Source organism: Aethalodelphis obliquidens, unplaced genomic scaffold (assembly GCF_003676395.1).
Source record: "Aethalodelphis obliquidens isolate GAN/ISIS:26980383/991018 unplaced genomic scaffold, ASM367639v1 scaffold61, whole genome shotgun sequence".
Taxonomy (NCBI): Eukaryota; Metazoa; Chordata; class Mammalia; order Artiodactyla; family Delphinidae; genus Aethalodelphis; species Aethalodelphis obliquidens.
Genome location: NW_020838005.1, coordinates 2,712,685 through 2,725,128, shown reverse-complemented (window position 1 = coordinate 2,725,128; position 12,444 = coordinate 2,712,685). Strand labels below are relative to the sequence as shown.

At 51.1% G+C, this 12,444-nt stretch overlaps 1 protein-coding gene across 1 annotated transcript; it reads left to right on the top strand.

Moving 5' to 3' along the window:
* The first annotated feature begins 673 nt into the window (after positions 1 to 673).
* Positions 674 to 12,190, top strand: LOC113610142 (transcription factor COE2-like). Its single transcript, XM_027087959.1, has 6 exons — positions 674 to 1,089; positions 3,534 to 3,690; positions 4,752 to 4,815; positions 5,088 to 5,143; positions 5,661 to 5,734; positions 11,811 to 12,190. Exons 1-6 carry the CDS (start codon positions 959 to 961, stop codon positions 11,881 to 11,883), a joined length of 555 nt encoding a protein of 184 aa, XP_026943760.1. The 5' UTR covers positions 674 to 958; the 3' UTR covers positions 11,884 to 12,190.
* Positions 12,191 to 12,444: the final 254 nt, after the last annotated feature.

The following is a 12,444-nucleotide window of genomic DNA, read 5'->3' as shown; positions in this document are numbered from 1 at the left end:
CGCTTCTTCACAAACCTGCACACAGAACCCAAGCCCCGGGAATGAATACGCCTCCCGCAGGCTACAAAAATCTGCATTTAGAGGCAGAATCCATGGAAGCCTCCGCTCCCGCGACCAGACTGAGCCGGCGCATACCAGCCGGCAGGGCCGGGCTACCCCGCTTCAGTGCAGGATTTGCGGGCCCTCATCTCACGCACGCACATGGGGTTCGGGCTAGGACCCAGGGCCCGCAGCTTTCTGTCCCCTTTCACCTCGCGGACTCCAGGCAACGCCGAGCGGGGCGCGCGCCGCCAGAGGACGTCGGCCGGGCCTGCCCAGCGCCGGCCAATCCCGAGCGTCCATGCAAATGAGGCTCCTTATCGGGCCGCGGCTCCGCCTTCCGCGGCCCGGGCTGTAGTAACCCATTCATGGGGCAGGCGAGCGGCTGTAGCCCGGCTCCGCAGCGCTCGCAGCCACCGCCTCCTCTCGGCTCCGGGTCTTCCCCTTCCTTTCACAACTGATCCTGTTGGGGATTTTTTTTTTTTTTTCTAAATTGGGGGGGGGGGGGGGGGGAGGGGGGGGGGGGGTGGGGGACCAGGAGGAAGGGGAGAGATTAGGCAGCCATCAATCTCCTCCTGTTTCTCCCAGAACAGGTGATGCTTCAAAATTGTGATCACTTTCTTGAGGCAGCGCTGCCACTGGAAGGATGCGAGAGACCTAGGGCGGAGGGCCTGAGGCGGCAGATCTGAACTTGAGGAGGATATAACCCAAACTTTAACTACATCAGTCCGCACCTCACGCGTGGAAGCAAAGGACGGGTTATCTTTTTAAATTTTTTTTTCACCAGAGAGACTCAAACTTCGGCACTTGATCCCTTTTCCTGGATTGCTTTGGAGGAGACGGTTTGGTGACAACGTTGGGAACAGTGAGGACAGCGTTGTAACTCATTTTTAAAGCGACGGTAGATCAGACTTTTTAAATGTTTGGGATCCAAGATACTTTAGGAAGAGGACCAGCTCTGAAAGAGAAATCGCTGGGCGCCGAGATGGATTCGGTCAGGTCCTGGGTCCGGAATGTCGGCGTGGTGGACGCCAGTGTCGCTGCGCAGAGGTAACGAGACGGCTGCACAATGATTATGCTCGCAATCTCTCGCTTGTTCGCTCCCTCTCTCTCACTGTCTTTCTCTGTGTGTGTGTGTGTCACCCCCGTCGCTGCTCGCGCTCGCTCTCTCTCCCCCGCATCTGTCGCCCTGGCCCCGCGCGCTAGGGCTCGCCCTCCGGCAGGCAGATCGCTGCAGTTAGGGGAACACTTATCCCGCAGCCAACACTCGAGTTTCTGAACTGCCTGTATGCCCCACTCCTTCCCCACAGACTACTCTTTGGGAGGAAAAATAACAAAGTAGTATCTGATGCCTCTTAGCTCAGCCCCTAGTTCTGCGAGGCGGGCCCAGCCAGGAGCAGAGCGTGAGGACCGGAGCCGGCAGCGGCGGCCGCTGGAGGAGAGCCGGCTTCCCGGCGACTCCCGGGTTTCGCCCAGCTGCTTACGAGCGCCTCTCCTCCCGCATCTTGCCGGCCGATTCTTGGAGGCCGAGAGCCCAAGGCCAGATGGTGGCTAGAGGAGCAGGAGAGGCCGGAGCGCCTGCCTGGGAAGGCAGAGCGGCCGGGTGCCCTGGGAGGAGGGCAGGCTGGAGGGTACGGGTGCAGAGAGAAAACAGTGGACTAGATGCACAGAGGCGGGGCTGAGGGTAGAGGAGAGACTTAAAGAGAAAAGACGAACGAGTAACAGTAGAAAGAGTCACGGAAGAAAGGAGACGCACCGCAAACGCAGGGATCACAAGCCTCTAGTTTTGCTGGTCCCTGAAGTTGACTTTGTTTGTGAGCATTCTCCTGCTGACGTAGTAAACGCCTTGTCTAGGCTGCCACCCCATGAAGACATTCCGCTTCCCCTCCCTCACCACCACTATTGCGCTGAGGTTTGTGATCTCCACGACCTTGTCTGCGAGAGACAGCCCCCTTACCCCCAAGACTTCTACCCAGCGCTGACGCCTCTCTATCCACTCTCCTGGCCATGCCCCTCGCAGTCCCGACATCACGCAGAGAAATTACTCCTTTCCAGGCCAGGACTCTAGGTGTCCCGGGTAGAGCGAACCGGGCCGCCACCCTTGGAGGAGAGGAAGCAAAAGTCGCATCGCTCAGGAGACCGGGGCAGGCGGCGGCTCCCTCCCTCCTGCCCGAGCCCGGGGGGCGCCAGTGTCCTTCAGCAGATGGCACGCCGTGGCGGCGGCTTTCCGCGGCCGTCTGGGGACTCGCTGGGCTGCAGGCTGAGGGAAACCAGGCAGCGCCGCAGACCGGTCTCCACGGCGCAGTTCCCTAGCCGAGCTCCTGAAAGACACCTCCCCTACTTTCCTCCTTTCCCAGATCCAGTAATTGTTAAAGTTGGAACAGGCTGTCCGTTGGGGGAGTCTAGTCAAAATTTTACACCCTTCAAAAGAGGGAGAGTGCTCGCGTCCTGGGGCAGGACGCCCCGCGACCCCAGCGCCCCGGAGCAGCTCCGTCCATCTGCTTGCTTGCCTGGACCCCGAGTCTCCCGTTAAATGTGATCTGGCGGCCAGTTTGTTCCCGGCCGCGACAGGTCGGCAGGGAGGTGTGTGCACATACTCAACACGCTTCAGGGCGCCTGCCGGGTCCTCCAACACGGCTTTCGCGGTCAGCGCGTTTGTCCGGCGCCGCCCAGAGATGCGGCTAGAGCGGGGAGACTCTCGGCCCCAGGCGAGGACGCGCTCTGCCTCAACTTTTCGGCTTCTAGGGGAGGGGTCCTCAGTATTATGTCGCCCGCGGTGGTCCTCGATCACTAGTACTGGTCGAGGGGGATTCTGCCCTGCCACTGTCCCAGGCGCAACTTTTCGGAAGAGCGAGGGAAGCAGGAGGTGAGGCCTCTCCCTGTAGGACCGAGACTTGGCCTCTGGGCTTCCCATCCGCCCCCAGGGGGTTCTCTCCTACCGCCTCTCCGAGATAGCTTGGGGGGTGGTGCGTTGTGGGCAGTAGTGCCAGGACAGGTCACTCCAATGAAGATGAAGGAAAAGGGTCACTTGTTCAAAAATAACGAGGCGCTTAGTCCCCTACCCCTCGGGCCCAGCTCCGAATCCTGACCCGGTCGGCGGCGGGAAGAGGAAGAAGATTGGGGCAGCACAACGACAAGACTTGGGCCGCCGTCTCGGGGGAACCCTCCGGGCTTCGGCCTGCTGTCGCGATTCCTTGGTCTCCACTAAAGGCCGGACATTGAGCTACTGGGCATGAGATGCCCGGAGGCTGGAACGGCTGGCGGTGGCAAAGTCCAGAGTCGTGGGCCCTGCTACCCGACCCCCGTGGCCACTGTGACTCCTCTAAGGAGTTCCCGCTTCTTAATCCTAATAGAAAAAAGCGCCCGAGGGGTTCAGAAGCCTGGACCGGGACATGGACCCTTGACCCTCTGAGATGTTGCGTGGGCGCGTTGGTAACTTCGTGTCTTTCTCTCCTTCCCCGTGTCTGGTGTCCCCCGTGTCTCTTCGTGCGCAGCGGAGTAGCCCTCTCCCGGGCCCACTTTGAGAAGCAGCCTCCTTCCAACTTGAGGAAATCCAACTTCTTTCACTTCGTCCTGGCGCTCTACGACAGGCAGGGGCAGCCGGTGGAGATAGAGCGCACCGCCTTCGTAGACTTTGTGGAGAACGACAAAGTAAGCGGAGGTCCCCCTCTTCCCCTCGCGGCCTAATAACTACCTCCTTGCAAAGCACTAAAGATCCCATCTGTCACTCCCGACACTTTTCCGCTCACATCAGCAGGGATGATAAATCGAGGCTTCTCACCCCTAGCCCTTAAATCAGTCGATTTCCCCGCAGCTTCTCCCGCCGGCAACTCTCCGCCCGCACCTCCCGCTGCAGCAGCGCTTGTGGCTCTGCGCACCCGGCTTCTGGATCATTAGCAGAGCCTGGGCACGGACTGACGGCGGAGCAAAGTCCTTCCAACTAGAGCATAGTTTAAACGTATACTCAAAGCCGCCAGTGCCCTTCTCCGGGTTATTTATTATTATTATTATTATTATTTTGCACCTGCCAGCGCGGCAGGGTGGGTTACATAGGTACAAGGTTGAAACCCATAGCCCAGCCTTGCCCCTCCACCCCCAGCCTTCTCTTCCACTCTGGTTCCCAAGGCAGTGTCTGCCTCTGCCCAGGCCCCGGTATGGGCGCTGGATTTTATCTCAAACGAAGGTGATGTGGGAGGAAAGGAAAGTCTCTTGCTCTCTGGGCCTCCGTCTCTTCAGCTGCACCGTTCAAGCTTTGGAGCCGGCTCTTCCCAAGGTTCTTCTTGAACCCGGACCTGGGTCCCTGAGCTAGTGGCTCCAAGGCTGCGGTCCTGGTGGGACAGGGCCAAATGCTGCTCTTCCAAGTGACAGGTCCCTTCACCTTTCTGCAGGACAGGCAGAACCCGACAGGTTGGGGGGGGCCTGTTTAAAGGCAGCCTGGACATAGTGTCCGGTGGCCCCAGCTCCGGAGTCGCGCTTCTGAGGGCATTTTGAAGGGGGAGGGACAGACGGTTGGAGAAGGTCAAGTGACCGCCAGCCTTGGAAAGTTTTGGAGCTTGGACAGCGGCAGATGCTCCTGCCCTTTGACCCGGACCTGGGCAGGGGGCTGTTCAAAGCTGCCCGGTGACTGGGAGAAAGGCAGTGGGAAGTGGGTTAGGGAAGGCCCCTCTCTCTCCTTTTCGGGGTCTGGAAAGCAAGGGACTCTGTCTTTTCAGGAACAAGGCAACGAGAAGACCAACAATGGCACCCACTACAAGTTACAGCTCCTCTACAGCAACGGTGAGCGCCCTGAGTGCCCGCGGCGCCCGCTTGTTCCTCTTTTCAAGGAAGGCAGTTGACCTTGTCGCGGTCACCGGCAGGCGGGCTCCAGGCCTGGGGAGAGCAGGGCTGCGGGAGGCTCGCTCAGGGCCGGGGGCGGGGGCGGGCGGGTGGTGTTTGCCCCCAGGACGGCTCCGCCTGCGCTCGGGCCCGGGCCCCACGGCGGGACAGGTTTGGGATGCCCGGGCGGGGCTCCGCGGCCCTCACCTCGCGCCCTCCTGCCTCCCTGGCAGGTGTCCGCACGGAGCAGGACCTGTACGTAAGACTCATCGACTCGGTCACCAAGCAGGTGAGCCCGGCTGTCCCCTCCTCTCGCGGGGGTGGGGGGTGGGGCCCTCCGTCCTGCCCCCTCCCCCCTCTGGCCTGTCTCTGACCTCCCCCTACCCTCCGCGATTTCCTGGGTCAGTCTTCACAGCCCCTCCACAGAAACCCACACTTTGTCTGCTCTGGAAAAATAAATGTTCCCTCTCACTCCCCAATTGTCCTGTCTTTCTGTCTGGGGAGACTCTGGAGATGGGAGTAGGTGAGCAAAGGGATGAAGAGGGGAAACAATTATTGGGAGATTCAGTCCCCCCCCCCAAATATTCCCTTTTGCAAGAAATAAGTCCTCACCAGGGCAAACTTTTCTCTTACTATTTCGCTCGAGTTAACCAGGCCACAGCTCAGGTTCTGTGCTGCCAGCGGGCGCTCCCGAGGAAGTAGCGGGCAGAGAGAGGAAACCTGATTTTGTGCTTGCTCTTAAGTCCCCTTTTCTTTGTCCCTCCACTCCCTCGTATCTCCCCACCCTGCCCCCGCCTCCTTCGCAGCCCATAGCTTACGAGGGACAAAATAAGAATCCGGAAATGTGCCGAGTTCTCCTGACACACGAAGTGATGTGCAGGTAAGAGCCGTGTTTTCCTGCAGGCTTTGCCGGAGCGCGGGGCAGGTGAGCTGCGCCCGGCGCGCTGGCTCGCATGCGTCTCGGGCGCTGACCTTCGCGAGCGCTGGCGCGCGGAGCGGGCGGCCTCGCTCGGGCTTGCCTCCTTAAAAGACAGATTCTAAGAGCAAATCGGTTGGGAGTCGAACAGGAAACCCAGAACCACTCAGGATTCCACCCCCAGGCGTCTCAGGAGTTTCCTGTGCTCCGTGGAAGGTCCGCTGTCCAGCGGTCGGCGGCAGCGCGGGGAGGGGCTGGGCAGCCGCGGGTCAAGTTTGGGATCGGGGGCTTTCCCTGAGTCGGTCGCGGTCCTAGGCCCGCCGGTCCGACCCGCTAGGGGTAGATGCACAGGAGGGGCCACTTGTGGAGTTACCGAGTCAAGGTCCTGGAACGACTGGCAGTCTGGGCGGGCGACCACCGCAGGGGATGGAACGGCCCGCTTTGGGGGCGCTACCCCTTGCCCCCCCAGCTGAGGCACCTGTCTGTGCCGCAGAAGCGTTTTCTTCCTCCAGGGAAGTTGCTTTTCCTAGATTTCCCGAGCCACGGGAGTTTCTTAGGTCAGGAGGAACTACCGGCTAGAAAGACCAGTCGGGTTCACCACCTGTGGATGGGAGGAAGTGGGGGAGAGGACCCCAACCGGGGAGGTACGAGGTCTGGAGCGACAGCTGGATTCTGAGGGCCAAGTTGTGAAAGGTGCAGTCTAAGTCGAATTCCTGCACCTTTTCCCATCTTCTCTTCTGAGACCCATCCATTTCGAGTCCTTTCTTCTGCTGGAGCAGAAGAAAATTAAAAAAAAAATTAACCCGTACATTTATTCATTCTTTCAATAAATGTTTATTGAGTGTCTGATATGTGCTGGTTATGGGGGAATCCCACAGCAAAGGAGAAAAGCTATAGAAAGGAAACTCTGGGAAGAGGTGGTTATTTTATTATAAAAATTTAAATGCTATTCCATGCACATTTTTCTTCCTCCAAAATCTCTGATTGGAGAGAAAGCCTCAATTCTTCCTTACTCCACTGTTGCTTCAGTGAATGTCTTCCAACTCCAGACTTTGGGTAATTGCAGGCAGTCTGATTTAGTTTGGACTGTTTTATGGGCAGCTCCCGGCAGCCCTGTCTCCCTCCTCATGCAGTCAGGAAGAAACCATAACAATCAGACATGTTTGTTTTGGTTTTGACCAAGTATTAGAAAAACAAACTTTGCCAACTGCAAAGTTCAACTCTGCCAGTGGCCTCAGCTGAGGGGACTCGAGGCTTCCTCTCCTGAGTAGCTGGGTGAGGTGTGGGACAATGGGGTAAGCAAATGGCTACTTCGTTATCCCAGGGCCCCTTGATAAGTACATTCAGAAAGAAAATACAATTCCAAGATGAACTTGCATGTAGTACCTAGGTTAAATAGAACACTTTTATTTGGTTGGCTAAGTGAAAGGCAGGTTTTTTTTTTTAATTCTTCTTTCTACTTTTAAATGTCTTTGTTTGGAGAGATTATCTTCTTAAAAGAAAAGAAAACAAAACCTAAATCTGGCCCATTGTCTGACGAATTATACCTATCACTTTAAATAATACTTGCATGCCCTATCCAGCTGTAGTTAAGGCTGACATTTTTATTTTTTAAGCCCAATCAAATCCTCCTCATTTTATGCTGTTTAAGTAGCAGCATCAATTTTTAAAGCCTCTAGTTTAGTCTGCATTAGTAATACAATATAAAAATTTAATGTACTGTAACTTTTCTGCATTTGAGATGTGGGAAGACGCTCTGCTATTTTCTTCCCAAACTAGAATTTAAAACAAATATTAACTGTGGGTAAATAAATGATCCATGGGATGGGTACTGTGTCTGTAGTGTGTGTGTGTGTGTGTGTGTGTGTGTGTGTGTGTTTTGGGGGAGAGCTGGGGTGATGCAAGTATTGGATGCATCTAAAAGGGAAGTTCCCATTCAATCTGTCAGTCAGAGCTGGTTGACTTTTTTCAGGGAAAAAAGTTCCTTCTCTCACATTTTAAGAGTCAGTTATCACAGTCAGTGATTAAGGGATGAATCAGATGCTCTGTTTCTCAGTGGGTATTGCACACACTTAGTTTCATTTGCAAGGTGTTCTTGGGCATACCTGGGAATTTTCCTGAATGGTTTTGTGTTCTGTAATCTTTAGTAAAAAAAAAAAAAAAAGCTCATAAACTGGTGTTTAGCTTTTAGGCGGCAACAAAATAAATCTCTTTTAGGTATAACTTTTCTCTCCTTTCCCCAATGGTCTCCTCTCCCCTCTTCCCTGCTTTAGTTCATTTTGCCGTTTATTAGCAAGGAGAAGTCTAGTTGTTATGTCGCTGCCAGCCACCCCTGTGCCCTCAATGCTCAGAGGGTTAAAAGATATTATAATTTGAACAGAAGTCGTCTCAAGGCCTACAGCTGGCTAATAACAGAGTTGTATTGAGCGCGAGCAAACCCCACAGCTGTGACTTTTCGCCACAAGGCGCAGGCTAGACGGGGCCCTAATCAGATGGGCCAGCCGGGCAGTGAGGCCAGTGTCTTTATCGGCCAGATGGTGTGAATTTAGACACTTTTGTTATGCAATCGCAGGGAGGAGTTGGGGAGAAGAAAACAAAACAAAAGCCACCATGCTGTGTGCTTATTTGAGTTTGAAATTAGAGACAGATTTTTGAAAGTTGAGGGTTGAATTTTAAAAACGATTTTCGAGGGGAAAGGGCACACTGGCTGGTCTCGAGCAGGAGTTTGGCTGACTGGACACCCTGTGTCCAGGGCTGGGGCTTTTTTCCTTTGCATATCCCCCATCTTGATCCCTTTCTGAAAAGTGCAGGTAAGATTCAGGATTGGGAGAAAATTTCTCATATTTCCCACCTCCCATCCCCAACTGGCTTGCTTTTTTTCTCTTTCCCTCTCCAAAGACCCCCACGAGGAGACAGGGAGGGTGGAAGAGGCCTGTAAGCAAACTGAGAGTATTTCAGGTAAAAGGTTCTCCAAATAAGGACCAGAATAAAATATGTCAAACCAAGCCAAATGAAGAGCTTTCATTTTCATTCATTAGGAAAAAAAGAGTACTTCTGAGCCTCCCCGTGGTAGTTAGGGACACAACCTTAACCTAGTGCCAAATTCAGTTGCCTCTTCTCTTTCTTTGTTTCCCATCTTTTCCTATTTTTTCGTCTTGTTCAGGTTTTAAAAATACTTTCAGACTTGGAGAATGGCTTGATAGAAAATAACCCTAAAAAGCCTTTTCACGAAAGTAGCTGAACCTGAAGTTGGTCACTCAGGCTTTGTCTCTATAGCAAAGGAAGGGCGATTTGAGCTTATTATCTGAGTAATTCAGGGACCCGGTTCTTCATGTCACCTCCCCACATCCTGATCCCAGAGCGATTGTTTGGGGAATGTGGGTTCATGAATGTCTTCTACTCTCCATTTCCCTTTGCTTATGTTACTATTGCTGGCTTGAGGACGGAATGTCATTTAAGAAATGAAATAAAGAATAACTAGGACATCTTGATGAGACCTTTCTTTTTAAAATAGAAAGAAAGAAAGAAAAAAAGAATTAGCTTTGGCTAACCAAGAGAAATTTTACGAAGAGCTCAGATGGGGTGAATACAGTCCACTCCTATAATTTTTATTCCTTCACTATTATAGTCCGACAGTCAAGTGTCTGCTACATCTTTTCTGGGTGTTAAAGTTAAAGATTATACTTAAATATGTTACTGTTGGAAAATGGAAGATTGGGTCCCAAAGTTTCTCTGCATTTTTCTTGGAGTATCATTTCCTTCCCTGAGTTGATTCCCCACATTGTATTACACTGGCACCAGGCTTACATTTTTATCTGTTTTTCTTTTCCTCCAGAGAAAGTCCCCATGGAAAGCAGCTGAATTCAGCTGAGCAATTTTGCAAACTTACTCGGCCTCCTTAGAATCATTCCTTCTCAAGCTAAATAGATTGCCACATCCTGAGAGTGCTCTCTTGTAATTAAATTGTACTTAGAATCGCACACAGATTTGGGTTAGGTTGACATGCTGGTGATGTCAAAGAGGAGTCTAGTTAGAAGGTCTTCAGATAACTAGCATGTATAGGGCTTTTTGAAATTGTCTTGCTAAGAAAAAAGGTTTGCCTGAGTTGCCAAGGTATTATTCTGCTGACTTAAGCAATAGAAACAGGAGAGCGGGGAGACAGGGATGGTGGCGGCAGGAGCAACGGGTGGGGTAGGGAGTTGGGAAGAGAGACAAAGGTTCTGGGAGAGCAGCCGGTCAGAATTTTTATTGGTGTTAATCTTGAGATGGAAATTTTAAAAGTTAAGACCTAATATAATTTCAAACGCAAACTTATTTCCGCGTCCCAGTGGCGAACTCTGGTATTTAAAAAACTTGAGACAATTTTTCTTTTACTTCTTACTAACTTGATTAAATGTCTTACAACCTCATTGTGCCCATTGGCTGAAAGTTTTTTTTAGCATCTCTCAAGGATTTTTAACTTTTTGAGAATGGTAGAATCGTTCACTGAATAATCCACACATCCCTGCATGAGAGAGATGGACTTAAAATTTTTAAAAAATATCTGTCTGTTTGTTGGTAATTCTGTAGAGGATCAGAGAGGGCAAGCGCACTGCGCAGAACCAGAAAGCAAATCTAAGACTGGGATGGTGTTAGGCCTTTGGGTCCCTGCTGCCACAGTGACTTTGTCTTTTCCCTAATCTGTCACCACTGTCGAATCAAAGGATGCTCAGGGAATCTCATAGCCTGTGCCCTTCTCAAACCTAAAAGAGACTCTGGAGGTAATCTAGTCCAACACTTTAATTTTATAGATAAGCAAGGCAAATCCCAGCGGGGCAAAAGAGATTTGACTAAATCCATGCAACTGGTTAGTGACAAAGTTGGGTTAGACGCCAGAGCCCCAATTCCCACTTTACCGGTCCTTCTATCGTGCTGCATCGATCTTAAACTGTACAGAAACTATCACGGGAAGGGCAACACTTACATAAATTTGGTTATTGCTAACATTTATGACACATATTCTCCAACTGGTGTGGATGATAATGCTTTTCTTATAAGCCATGTCAAGGCTACATCCTTCACCAGCTCCTATTCATGGTGGACTACATGCTTGGAGGAGCCGAGAGGTATTTAGAAGTCTTGTGGTCCTGACAAGCAGCAGACAGGCAACACAGGGATGTGATTTTCCAGTGCTTCCGGCCACCCAGCCTCCCTTGCCCTTTTCATATTTGTTCTCTTTAGGTCCTACGGAGCCCTTCCCATCTGTTGTATTTGCTCTAGGGCCCCCTCTTTCTCTCTTCCTCTCAGATGATTCCATAAGCATTTCGTGGGTATCTACCTGAAACCCAGCACTTTGCCAGTGGAAGTCTTGGGACGCAGAGTTTGCAGGATGGGGCTTCCGTGCCGAGTCCCATTTCTGTTCTGGACTTGCTGAAAATTATTGGAGATATCACTTTACATCTCTCTGCCTCATTTTTTCCCCTATTTGACAAGGCACACCATAGTTCCTGTCTTCTTTCTTCATCTTTAGAAAATAATGGAAATGAATGAATGAATAAATGGTTACAAAGTACACTGAGTTCTCTGAAGAAAGATATTATATAACTAAGGTTTATAGTAATCCAGGCAGCTACTTGGGGTCTTTTTCATACATTTTGCTCTCCCCTGTTCCTTCAAGTATTTGTTAAGACACAAAGATCTAAAAATATATGATAAGAAATACAATAATAAAATCATTCATCACGGAGCTGGAGGTGACGTTCTGGATCTTAAAATCCAATTGTCCATCATTCAAATTATAAATATAGCTCTCAGAAAAGTTGTGATTTTCTGAGAATGACCCAGTTTATAAGTCGTAGAGGCAGAATTTGAATGAAGAGTCTGGGTTTCAAGTTTAGCGTTGCTTTCGAACATGGCCATACATTCATGCTTAAGCAGCTGATAGTTGAGCAGTTCCCTAGGACGTACCCGTTTTTGTGAATGTTCTTACATTGTATGCTCATTGTGTTTTCCTGATTTTAACGCATTTCTCTTACTCTTTTGGCCCCTCCCCAATCTACAGTCGATGTTGCGAAAAGAAAAGTTGTGGCAACCGAAATGAGACTCCTTCAGACCCTGTCATCATCGACAGGTAGGGGGAAAAAGTGATTTAAAAAAAACTGTTTCTGGTTTCTTTCCTTTAGAATCTCAACTCTGAGTGTGGATCACTGGGCTTTGCCGTAAGGTTGGTTTCATTTTATCTTCAAGGCTTGGAGCTGGTCCAACATGTGTTTTCTTGTTTTGGTTGGCCTTTCTTGGAAGAAGTCAGAACCTTCCTTTTTGAACATATGTCTCTAAATCTATGATGGGATTATTTTCCAGGTGCACTGACTTAAGCCTAATAAGGCGTGTGTGGATGGTAAAAGATGGTAAAGGATGACATCTCTCCCATCTGGCAGGATAGGGTCTCAATCAGTTTCCTAGAAGAGGCAGTATATCCCAAGTTACGCAGTAACTTTCTTATCATTCTCCGTGATTGTGCTGTTGGGCTTGAAGACTGTCAAATTAGATTATGGTTTAGAGGATGATGACAAGCTCTCTGTTGCACTGAGGGAGATTCCTTTCTACCATAGAGGGTTGCATTCTGGGTTCTATGTTTTGTTCAGAATGGGAAAGATTCTTTGGGACAAGATGCTAATTCATTGAAATGTGATTTC

Bases quoted from the DNA above. Each gene is read 5' to 3' on its own strand.
- LOC113610142 (XM_027087959.1), top strand. From the start codon at position 959: ATGTTTGGGATCCAAGATACTTTAGGAAGAGGACCAGCTCTGAAAGAG. The intron at 1,090-3,533 runs GTAACGAGACGG...CTTCGTGCGCAG, and splicing joins GCCAGTGTCGCTGCGCAGAG to CGGAGTAGCCCTCTCCCGGG. The intron at 3,691-4,751 runs GTAAGCGGAGGT...CTGTCTTTTCAG, and splicing joins ACTTTGTGGAGAACGACAAA to GAACAAGGCAACGAGAAGAC.